Source organism: Suncus etruscus, chromosome 12, assembly GCF_024139225.1.
Source record: "Suncus etruscus isolate mSunEtr1 chromosome 12, mSunEtr1.pri.cur, whole genome shotgun sequence".
Taxonomy (NCBI): Eukaryota; Metazoa; Chordata; class Mammalia; order Eulipotyphla; family Soricidae; genus Suncus; species Suncus etruscus.
In genome coordinates, this window is record NC_064859.1 from 1,852,170 (window position 1) to 1,864,884 (window position 12,715).

Consider the following 12,715-nt stretch of genomic DNA (forward strand, 5'->3'; position numbering starts at 1 on the left):
TATCAGCTTTTTCTCAGGCTGAGAATCTATCTTTTCACTTTGGGAGCTGGTTGGCAGCTGGGTGGGGTGGGGGGGAATATTCTGCTTCGTGGGGTGTTAAGAACTGAGGGTAAAAAGGGTAAAATAGGGAAAATAACCGATGGGGGTGAGAGAGTAAAGGGCTAGAAAAGAATTTGTAAGTGGTAAGCAAAGGAGGAAAGGAGGGGTTATATATGACAGGGGAAGGACAAGATACAACATAAGCATTATAGATATTACAAATAGACATTAGACATTGAGATGGCCAACATGTGCACATATAGACAGACACTGAGGATCTATCCGTGGTTTACAGTTGAAAAACTGACCCAGGTGAAATGGGACATAACACTTAGAAAATATAAAGCTGGCAAATCAAATGGAAAGGTTTTCCATTTTATGGGCCAATCATGATTGGTGAGGGTAAATTATATTCTTTTCAGAAAAAAAAAAAAGAACACCAACCTCTACCTGGGTTTCAACTATGTGTTTTGCCAAAAAGAATTAATTTCCAGACAATAAAAATGAAGTGAATTATTAACCAAAATACTGTTTTTCACAAGAATGTGGGAGGACAGATGAAAAAGAAAGAAAAAAGAAGAGATTGGAGAGGAAGTAGGAGAAGAGAGTTCCCTTTCCCTCGAAATCAAGGAAATGTATACACTAAAGAAAGTCACAGGCAACTCTAGAATAGTGTCTTGAACTGCCTCAGAAATTTTATTATGTTAGCTTTTTCTAAGGACATTTGCTTGAAACTTTCTGAACAGATCCTAGACAATGACAAAACTAGAACATTGTCAAGGAGAGAACTTTGAACCTGGGAAGTCTACTGCATTTAGAAACTTTCAAGACATTGTTCCTGCTGAAATATTTCCTGTGGAGGATCCATTCTTGTGGGGTAGACTGGGTCTGACTTAAGCTAAGATGGTCTTGAAAAGTCTGTACTGAGTCTTAAGTATCCAACTTAGAGCAGTGTAAGTCCTGTTTTGTGGCGTCCTGAAATTCACTTCCAAGATGTGCCTCTCTGCCAGTTTGCAGCTGGACCACTGGTGGAGCTTTAATTCCCGTGCGATACAGGAGCTCAGTCAGACTTTTACCACTCCTGGTGAAAAAAGTTATTATTACCACCAATAATGTGAAAAGCTAGCCAGAAATGAGATGGTTCTTTCTGTAGTCTACCACCTCCTCCGCTGTGGCTCTCAATGGACCTGAAACCAGCTCTCCCAAAATAGAGAACTGATTCTATTTCTCCACTACTAGATATCACAGAAAGACTCACTGTCAACTCTAGTTTTAACATATATGGTGAAGGTACAATTTGATTAGGACCTTAGGAATTTGGCATAAAGGCTAAAAACATAATTATTACAATTTTATATTCAGGAATAAATACAAAGTATTTATTTCCAACATTTGTAGTTACAGCCTTGGTCTTGATTTCCTTCTTCAGGTAGGAAAAAAAGTTGTTGAGGTTGTGTAGAAAAGAAAGAAAAACATTACAGCCATTGTGTCAATTCATCCTTCCTTGGAAAGAACTGTATAGTCATGCAGTATTAATTTTTATCTTGATCCACCCTAAAAATAGGTCAATCTCACCAATGGGGACTCTTAAATAAGCTTCCTTATTTTGACTTCCAGTGTACAGTTATGTCTTGGTTGTTTTTGAGAGAGCACACCAGCATTGCTCAAGAGTTGTTCTTAGACAGAGAATGCAGTTAGAGTAGAGAAGGGTCTACAATGAAAGGGACATGCATGGCATCCCTTCATTAACTGTAGTGCAAACCAGTGTCAAAAGAGAGAAAGACAGAGACAGATATATACATAGAATTAAGTAAAATACATGATTGGTGAGAATACAGAGAATTAAGTAAAATGTCTTCCCCAGAAGCAGGCAGGGGAGATTGGGTGGGAGGAAAGAGGGCATCAGGGAGGGTGAGAGAGAAACTGTTGACATTGGAGGTGGGAAATGCTCACTGGTGAAGACTGCTGTGCATTGTATTACTGTAAATAAATCATGAACAACTATCTATGAAAAAAACCTATAGTATAAACAGCCTTGTAACCATAGGTATTTATATAAATAAATACTTTTAAAAAACCTAAAAAAAACTACTTATAGTGAGCACTGTAGTGGGAGTCCATACACTTCCAAACGCATTCTACATCTATTTCTGTGGATAAAAACATTAGAACATTATAGATATCAATAGAGATATCTATAAAATAAATAAATAAATAACCTGCTCAAGCTAAACAGTCGTATCTGTTCTTGACAGGAGAGGTTAATCCATTGACATTTAAGAAAACGATTGACAGAAAGGGCTGTTGTTGTGTAGGGTTGTGTTGTTACAATTGAGGATTTGTTTTGTGTAATTTCTCTTTGAGTAGCTCATTTAGGGTCAGTTTGGTTAGCACAAATATTGTGAGTACTTTTTTGTTTGAGAATGTTTTAAACCAACCCTCCCATGTAAAGGAGAGTTTTGCTGGGTCACTAGGTTGAAAGTTTCTTTCATTCAGCAGTTTGAATATGTCATTCCATTCATTTCTTGACTGGATTATTTCAAATGGCAGATCTGGTTTATTTCTTATGTTGTTTCCTTTATACTTGAGGTTTTTCTTCTCACTACTTTAAAGAGTCGATTTCTGTTTTCTTGCCATTTGGCTTACCAAATGTTTTGGTGTTGTTTTGTTATGGTCTATTTTGTTTGGCTTTTTTTTTTTTTTTTTTTTCACATCTGGCAGCGCTCAGGGGTTCCTCCTGGCTCTATGCTCAGAAATCGCTCGTGGAAGGCTCGGGGGCCCATATGGGATGCCGGGATTCGAACCACCGTCCTTCTGCATGTAAGGCAAATGCCCTACCTCATTGCTATCTCTCTGACCCCTGTTGGACACATTTTGCCCTTGGATTTGTAGAGAAATTTTTTTTCCCAAGGGTGGGGAAGTACTCTGTCTTATCTCCCGCACTACTTGTTCTTTCTCTTCCCAGTTTTTCTGGAATTCCTATAATTCAGAGATTATTTCTCCTGTCCTTGTTCATTAACTATCTTACATTTTCTTCTGTGCTTTGACTCTCCTTTCTTTTTTGACTTCTCTTTTCCTGCTGGCTTGTAATTTGTCTTCAAGTTTGTCAATGCGATGCTCTGCCTGTGTGATTCTACTATTATGGCTTTCTAAAACGCTTTATAGTATCTTTAGTTAAATATATAATAAATATAATATACATATCATATTATGTATATGTATATATCATAATATATAATATTAAGATAACTTACTTAGAAATGACTTGAGTATACTTATATTATAGTTGTATTTATAAAATTATATATAATGTATTATGTTATATTATATTATACTTATAAGTACATGAAAGTACTTATTATAATTGGACAGTATCTGTGCAAATTTGCCTCAAAACATTTACAAATAATATTTTTCTTTGACTGAAACTGAACTACAATCATGTTTGTAATAAGGTGCTTAAGGATAATTAAAAAAGAAAAAATATTGGATATTTAATTCACAATATCAATAAAGCTATACATTAAAATAAAAAATGAATTGTGCACTGGTGAAGATTGTTGCACATTGTTTAACAAAAACTCATCTTGAAAAGAACAACAACCCAACTGTCTTATGTAAATAAAGTAATTAAAATTTTATCGTAATAATTTTTGAAAAAAATCCTGTCTGAAAAGGTCTGAATGGCTTTTTTTCAGCTATAGCCCATAATTTCTTAGTCCTTTTGATCTTGCACTGATTTCTATCTGTTTAAAACATTCTCAAACAAAAAAGTACTCACAATATTTGTGCTAACCAAACTGACCCTAAATGAGCTACTCAAAGATATTTTCCTCCAATGAAAACTGTCTTTTGGGTGAGAAGGGGAAGGAGCTAGGCACCTGGGCTGAGTCAAGACACGTCTTGCCGTGTCCTCAGCTCCAGGACAAAGGGAGTGTACAATGATCACTGGCAGGCTTCTGCCTGAGTACTGCACTAGCAGATGCCCAGCTAAGAATGGCTGCACAGCGTGAAGCCTGGATCCACAAAGACACGGATGTTCCCTGGCTGCATTTCATTCTATTTCATTTTTGCCTGTGTTTCTTTTGTCATACAGAAACTTCATTTTTTATTTTTTTACTTAAATATTTTTAAAATTTTTTCTTTATTTAAGCACCATGATTACATACATTATTGTAGTTGGGTTTCAGTCATAAAAAGAACACCACCAATGCGCGCCCCCCCCCCCCCATCTCCTTCTTTCCCACTCCCTCCTTGCCTGTTTTAGAGACAGGCATTTTACTTCTTTCATTCATTAACTTTGCCATGATAGTTTCTGTAGTCATCTCTCTAAACTCACCAGTCTATGTGGTGAGCTTCACATCGAGAGCCTTCCAGCCCTCATCTCTATTGTCTCTGGGAATTATTACAATAATGTCTTTTGTTTTTCTTGAAACCCATAGATGAGTGAAACTTCTGTGTCTATCGTTTTCCCTCTGACTTATTTCACTCAGCATAATAGATTCCATGTCCATCCATGTATAGAAACTTTTCATGACCTCATATCTCCTATGGCTGCATAATATTCCATTGTGTATATGTACCACATTTCCTTTAGCCATTCATCTGTTGAATGGCATCTTGGTTATTTCAAGAGTCTGGATATTGTAAATAGCACTGCAATAAATATAGGTGTGAGGAAGACATTTTTGAATTGCGTTCTTGTGTTCCTAGGGTAGATCTCTAGGAGTGGTATAGTTGGATCATATGGGAGCTCAATTTCCAGTGTTTTGAAGAATCTCCATATTGTTTTCCATAAGACTAGATGGCATTCCCACCAGCAGTGAATGAGAGTTCTTTTCTTCCCACATCCCAGTGAGCACTTATTGTTCTTGCTCTTTGTGATGTGTGCCAGTCTCTGTGACATGAGATGGTACCTCATTGTTGTTTTAATTGGCATCTCCCTGATGATTAGTGATGTTGGACATTTTATCATGTGTCTTTTGGCCATTTGTATTTCTTCTTTGACAAAGTGTCTTTTCATTTCTTCTCCCCATTTTTTGATGGGGTTAGATTTTTCCTTGTTAAATTTTGTCAGTGCCTTGTATATTTTGGAGATTAGCCCCTTTTCTGATGGGTATTGGGTGAATAGTTTCTCTCATTCTGTGGGTGGCTTTTGTATCCTAGGCATTATTGCCTTTGAGGTGCAGAAGCTTTTCAGCTTAATATAGCCCCATCTGTTTATCTCTGCTTCCACTGGTTTGAAGAGTGCTATTTCCTTCTTGAAGGTACCTTTAGTCTTAATAAAAAAAAAAGACATTATTGTAATAATGCCCAGAGGCTCTAGAGATGCAGGCCGGACTAATCGGCTGGCTCACAATATGAAGCTCACCACAATGAGTAGGGGTGCAGTTAGAAAAATAACTACAATAACAACTATGAAGACAATGTTAATGAGTGAGAGAAGTAGAATGCCTGTCTCAAATACAGGCAAGTGCTGGGGGAGGAAGGAGATGGGCAGTGTTAGTGATGAGAATGCTGCATTGGTGAAGGGGGGTATTCTTTTTATGACTGGAACCAACTACAATCATGTATGTATTCATGGTGCTTAAATAAAGATATTATTAAAAAAATACTTGAATCTGGTGCCGGAGCTGTGGCTTAAGTGGTAGGTAGTTTGCCTTGCACACGGCTAACGTAGGACGGAGCATGGTTCCATCTCTTGGCGTCCCATATGGTCCCCCAAGCCAGGAGTAATTTCTGAGTGCATAGTCAGGAGTAACCCCTGAGTGTCACTGGGTGTGGCCCAAAGCCCCCCCAAAAAACCCCCCCCAAAAAACCAAGAAACAAAAACTTGAATCCACATAAATGTTCCTCATTGGGTGTATTTATATATCTAAGTAATCTTTAAAATGTCAGCTAAAATTATGCCTCAATTATAATTCCTTTATTTTTTGAATGCTTCTTGGCGAGGTAACCTAGGTTTTTTAGGGCCCTGATACCTGTGAGTACAGGTTATTTTTAAGCATCTTTTCTTACAGGTGCTATTTTTTCAAACGTCCTCTCTACTCTTACAGACTGCTTTGAAAAAGCCCCTCCCCTAGGCAGTTAGGGCCTTTTTAAACTTGGTGCCTTTCTAGGTCTCAGGATTTGTTAGCACGGGGGTGGGGGGGTGGAGGTGGGTGGGGGGTGGGGGTGGCGGGGTATAGTGTCCCAGAAGCACAAGCTCTCTAAAAGTTTCAGGGAAAGCAGACCCAATTAATTCCCGAAGGAACCCAACCAAGAAGTGGTGACTTGCAATCTCAAAAACATACCAAGAACTGGTTTCTTACCATCGCACACACATACAGCCCATATGTCTCACCAGCACTCAAACTTTCTGCCACTATGGATTTGCCTCTTCCAGAGGTGCTGTCAATGTAGTTTCACTCTAACTTTGTAGGGAGCTTTTTGCCTTACATGGTGTTGGTCTGGTATGTGGGGCCCACACGTGGTTGTGCTGGATGTATTAAGCCCTTCCTCAGTCAAGGCAGGAGTTCCCCATTTGAGCCACATCAGAGTTCTTACTGTAGTGTTTTAAGTATTGAGCATCCTAGAATCCTTCCTTTTTAGGGTAGGCAACCAGTATTGGGTGGACACCACTCTGGCTCTCTGTCTTCCCAGCATATGCTGGTTTCCTGCTACCTTGCTCTCAGCTTTGGGTCTGAGCACTTTGTGAGTCGGTATCTGTTCTGGGGCTGCTTCTGCCAAGCACAACTCACTCCAGGAGCTGGGGAAACAGGACTTCATGTGTCAGCATGGGCTCTCAAGTTGCCCTGTCAGTTATTTAGAAAAGCTGCAACATTTGTGCCTCAGTTTACTCCTGCAGATTAAAATTCGAATGAACTACATTATTACTTATAAAGCACTTAGATGGATGCTTGGACTTTAATAAGCCTATGTGTGTGTTTGAGAGAGAGAGAGAGGCAGAAAGAAACACAGAGACAGAATTATTCCCCCCCAAGAGCCAAGAAATGGGAAAAATGCATAGCAGGGCAGTGGGGGACAAGGGACATGAGTGTCTGAGAGTGCCTCGCTTACTGCAAGTTCTGTTGATAGATGTATTGCATTTTGGACAAGTTCATTAAGAGTCAGCTGTTTTCTTCCTTGTAAAACATTAGATAGCTCACCTGTGAATAGTCCTATTGACAGGGTTTTTCCTTTGAAATTGGTCTAAAATGATCAGCGCAGGGTTTTGAACTCAGGGTGTCACCGTGTTCAATGCATCTGGGTTCATGCAGTGCCTACTTAGAAGTCACTGCAGGATTCAGTGACGTCTTGCTGGGGGAAATATAGCTTTGAAAAGCACAGACACAGATCCAGTGTGGGAGAGATAATGCTTTCAGAGCTGGTCATAGAGAAGTGTTGATGACTTTGGTGATCAGCAGGGGGCGCTGTGAGAGCGCTTGTGACCTGATCACTTGGCCATGAAGTTGGAGATGTGCTGCTTTGCCTGCTTTTCACCCAGTGAACTTGCTGTTCACTGTTCTTCCTTAAAAAAAGGTGCTTGAGTTATTTTTTTGGGGGGGTTGTTTGTTTTGTTTTATTTCTTTGGGGCCATATCCAATAGGGGTTAGGGCTTACCCCTGTCTCTGCACTCAAGTTTCTCTCCAGGAGTCTCTAAGAAATCATCTGATGAATTGAACCCTTTGGCCACATGCAAAGCAGATGCCCGGCCTGCCAGTCTATCGCTATTGTCCCTGGAGTGATTTTCCCTCTTCGGTCCTTGTTCTCATTATCACCCCCGGAGAGTGAGCTGAGTCGATGGTGCTTTGGTTTTTACTTGTCTGAGAAACCCACCACCTGTCTTTCTGGGATAGCAGCCATTATTTTGGATTTTAGTCCAAATACTGTGGAATGACAGGAAGGACGCTGGGTAGCACTGGGCCTCAGTTTCCCCATCTGTAAAATGAGAGTCCCCAGATCATCACCAGGAGTGATTCCTGACTGCAGAACAAGGAGGAAGCCCTGAGCATTGCTGTGTGTCCCTAAACAAACAAACAAACAAACAAACAAACAAAAACCAACAACAAAACTAAAAATGAAAAATGAAGGAACCAGAGTGGCAGTATATATATGCCCCTAGCCAATTGATGTTTGATCTCCCACAATCACATATGTTCCCCTAACCCCTGCCAGTAGTGATTTCTGAATGTAGTAGAGAAAGGCATAAGCCTTGAGCTTTGCCGGGGGTAACAAAAACAAATAATAATTAATTAAAAATTAAAAGATACAAAAAGAAGAATGGGGTGGTGTGCAGAGCATAGCAGCCTGCCCTGTCACACCAGCTCTGGCGGGTGCCTAGTGAGGAAGATCTGGAGCTGAGGGCCAAGGAAAGTGCTGCTGAGAGGGTGGAGGGACAGGAAGGTGAGTGTGGAGGGGAGCCCCTGGGAGGAAGGCTGGATGAACTCCTTGACCTCTTCTCCTCAGCTCTGAGTGGAGCGCCTGGGAGCAGACTGGTATGGCAAGGAGAGAGAAGATGGCCTGAGAAGGGAGCTGTGGGCTTGTCAGAAATGACTCAGAAAAACCAGCATTTGTTTGCAGCGTTGGCTTCCCGTGGGGTTCACGTGCCCTGGAGAAGGGAACAAACGGGGCTTATGCGATAGCTGTGGGTGTCTTGACGCCCCAAGGGGCTTTGAACCCAGTTCCTGGAGCAGAGTGAGGCAGGGAGGGCTGGGGCTGAGGCCTTGGGCCCCTATGTCCTGTCTGGACTTGGCTTCCTTTTGTCCCAGGTACCCCAGAATCACACCCTGTTTGCTTGCTGTCCCCAGAAAACCAGCCTGGCTGTATGGTCAGTTTGAAGAACTGACTGGACACCAGTGGGTTTTGACCGGGATGTGCCCCCTTCCCTCTAGGCTCCATGAGGCCATCAAGGGGCCCTCTGGGTCCCTCCTTTTCTTCCTGAGCTTTGGGGAGATGCGGCCTTGAGAAAGTGAGAGGAATGAGGGTGATTCACGTATTTGGAAATAATTTCTTTTCAGTATTGATTGAGAGGATGGAACTTTCGAGTCACTGGGTTTCCTGGGCCCTAAGGAGAATTGAGCCGCGGCCCTGTTCACCACTTTTAAGGAGTCAATTTACTACAGACACTAAGACTTTATGTCCCAGAGAGATAGTACAGAGTCTGTCACTTACTTTGCATGTGGACAGCCATGTGTGATTGCAGCACCCCAAATAGTTGTCCAAGCCCGCCTGGAGTGATACCTGAGCATAGACCCAGGAGTAAGCCTATGTTTGTTCTGACTATTCAGGTGTGTTTCTTGTAGGCAGCAGAAGGTTGGATTCAGTTTTTTGATCCATTTAGCCACTCTCTTAAAGGGTGCATTTAGTCCATTGACATTGAGAGAGATAATTGTCATGGGATTTAGTGCCATCTTTGTGTAGAAGTTTGTTTTGTTTGTTGGTAAATCATGTCTTAAAGTAGATCTCTCAATTTTTCTTTTAAGGCTTCTTCAAATCTGAAAGTGTGTTTTGTTGGGTGCAGTATTCTAGGCGAAGCATTTATTTTATTGAGTTTTGTCACTATGTTACACCACTGCCTTTTGGCCTTGAGTGTTTCTTGTGACAGGTCTGCTGTAAATTTCAATGATGCTCCCTTGAATGTAATTTCCCTTTTTGATCTTGCTGCTTTAAGTATTCCGTTTCTATCTGTGGGATTCATCATTGTGACTAGGATGTGTCTTGGGGTGTTTTTCCTGGGGTCTCTTTAAGTTGGTACTCTTTGGGCATGCAGGATTTGGTCACATGTATTCTTTAGCTCTGGTAGTTTCTCTGTAATGATGTTCTTGACTGTTGATTCTTCTTGGAGATATTCTTCCTGGGTCTCTGGGACTCCAATGATTTTTAACTTGTTTCTGTTGAGCTTATCATAGACTTCTATTTTCAACTGTTCATATTCTTTGAGTAATTTTTCCATTGTCTGATCATTTGGTTTAAGGCTTTTTTCTAATCTCTTCTGCTGTATGGAGTTGTTATGCATCTCATCTTCCAGCTCACTAATTCTATCCTCAGCTGCTGTTACCCTGTTGGAGAGGTTTTCCATTGAGTTTTTAATTTGTCTACTGAGTTTTTCAGACCTGTTATTTGACCTGCTATTTCAGTTTGGAGTTCCCTGATTTCTATCTTCATATTCTCTTGATTTTTATTGTTCAACTCGATCTATGCTTTTGAGTTCTGTGAACATCCTCCATATTTCTTCTCTAAACTTCATATCTGAGAGACTAACTAGGTGGTTGGCCATTGTCGGGCCATCAGAGTTGCCATCTTCATTTTCTATGCCTGATGTTGGTCTGCGTTGCTTCCCCATAGTCAAGCTTCTATTGTTGATTTTTCTACGTGTTATGGTGGTATTCATTGGCTAGATTGAGTGTGCAAAGCGAAGGAGAGTGGCGTGCTCCTCTGGCTCCACCCTTTGTGAAGGGATGACTCACCTCAGCAGAAGCGAGCCCTGAGGGGAAGGATGCCAGAGAGGATCAAATTTCTCAGGCTGAATCAAGCAGAGTGAAGCCTCAAGATGTCTGCCGTGCTTAAGAGTTCCAGCAGAGTCAGTTGTATCCACAGTCTCCGGGCAGGGAAGACTCCCACCACAATCTTTATTGTCATAATTAGTCTGTATCATCACCTACCCACTGCTTGAATTCTTCGTTGATAATCTGCTCACTAGATAATAAACTAAACCCCATTGTTGAAAAAAGAAAAAAGAAAAAAGAAAAAAGTTCTGGTCTAGTACAGCTGAGTCCTCTCTGCTTTCCAAGGGTCAAGATTCCAATGTTCCTGCCCTGCCCCCACCTTCACTAATTCCTGCACTTGTGCCACAGCATAGCCGCCTCTCTGTCTTTCCCACACTGTCCTCCAACTTCTTCCTTTTCATCCTGCAGAGACACAAGGATGAAGCAAGGGGCCTTCAATGAGTCCCATCAAAGAAGTTTCAATCTGGGTGAGCTGGGCAGCTGTGGAGGCAGCTATGGGTGACTGATAAGAACCAGGAGGACACTTTGTATGATTAGGGCCTTCCCATCCTTGTTCAGCAGTTTCCAGAGACCTGGGCTGGTCCCTGCCCAACTTTCTACTTTGTGTTTACTTTAATTCTCAAAGGGACTCCTTTCTAAGTTAGTGAAAGTCAGAAGATCTCTAAAATGGTGACTCCAGAGACTGCTACCTGGCAAAGCAGCCTAGCAGGTCAGCTGAGGCCAAGCTAAACTTTGGGCAGCAGGTGATCCTGGCCACCACTTGAGGGGTGCTTGTATGCCTGCCACAAGCAGGTGCTTCTGGGGAGAAACTGGCTGGCAGCTTGTCAGCCTTTTGGAGTCTCGTGTGTGGGGACATGTTTTAGGGTCATTACAGCTGGCGGTTACTGTTGGTGTCAGCAGTTACAGGCAGTTAGAAGTTCCAATTGGTGGCTTGCCCTTGAAAGCACCTGCTTTCTCTTACACAGGTATCTCTCTTATTTTCTTTATCACTTCTCTCAGAATAGACAGAATTTAAGGAAAACTATCTTGCTTCATAAGAAGAGAAAGAACTCAAGAAAGAAAGGTAGAAGTTAGAAAGGAGGAAAAAGAGAGGAACTTAGGAGGGAGGAATAAAGAAAGGAAGGAAGAAAGGAAGGGCAGAAGAACAAAAGAAAGGAAGGAAGGCTAGAGGGAAAGAAGGAAGAAAGGGAGGAATGAAGGATGAAAGGAAAGAAGAAAAAAAGAAAGGAAAGAAGGAAGGAATGATGGAATGAAGTAAGAAAGGAAAGAAGGAAGGAGGAAGGAAGGCAAACCATGAAAATTTGTCTAAAAATCTGTAGTGAGGGGCTGGAGAGATAGCATGGAGGTAAGGCCTTTGCCTTTCATGCAGAAGGTCATTGGTTATAATCCCAGCATCCCATATGGGCCCCTGAGCCTGCCAGGAGTGATTTCTGAGCCTGGAGCCAGGAGTAACCCCTGACCACTGCTGGGTGTGACCCCAAAACAACAACAACAACAACAACAAAAATCTGTAGTGAATACAGAGGGCCATGGATATGGGTCTTGTCTTACATTCTGCTGACCTCTCCTCATTTCCTTAAAACCTCTCCTGCTCACATGAGATTTGCCATAAATGATTCCTAAACACAAAGCCTGGCACATGTCTTGGGTACTGCTGGGTGTGAAGTCCTAATAGACATGGTCAGTCCCTTTGGTCCACTGAGTTCTCTAGGAGTGAATCTTGTGTAGATAGAAGTGAATTAGTCCTAAGCACCATGAGTTCTGTCCCCCATACCAATAATTAGATCAGTGCTAGATTTTTTACAGGTACTTTTTTGGGGAGGGGCCCACATCTGGTGACACTCAGGGGTTGCTCCTGGCTATGTGCTCAGAAATTGCTCCTGGTTTGGGGGACCATATGGGACGCTGGGGGATTGAACTGTAGTGCATTGTGGATCAGCCTCTTGCAAGGCAAATGCCCTACCGCTGCACCATTGCTCCGGCCCCTATTTTACAGGTGTTTTATCCCAAGAAATTCAGAGTGAAAAATAAAATACTCATCCAATAGAAGCATATCTGTTTACATGTCATGTCATTTGGAATATGGAATATCCTAATTACTCATTGTAAACTCAATTTTATTCTTGTATGTTTCAAATGAGCAATCAAACATGAAATGAATAGATTGTAATAGTATTATAAAGAATAGC

General features: G+C 41.5%; 1 protein-coding gene across 1 annotated transcript in view; it reads right to left on the reverse strand.

Annotated features, from left to right (window-relative positions):
* The window catches only part of FKBP9 (FKBP prolyl isomerase 9), an 88,311-nt gene extending 77,572 nt beyond the window's left edge, over positions 1-10,739 (reverse strand). The window contains exon 1 of the mRNA XM_049785003.1: positions 10,683-10,739. Within this exon, the coding sequence (XP_049640960.1) occupies positions 10,683-10,739 (57 nt within the window). The remainder of the gene's footprint in view (positions 1-10,682) is intronic.
* Between the last annotated feature and the right edge of the window lie 1,976 nt (positions 10,740-12,715).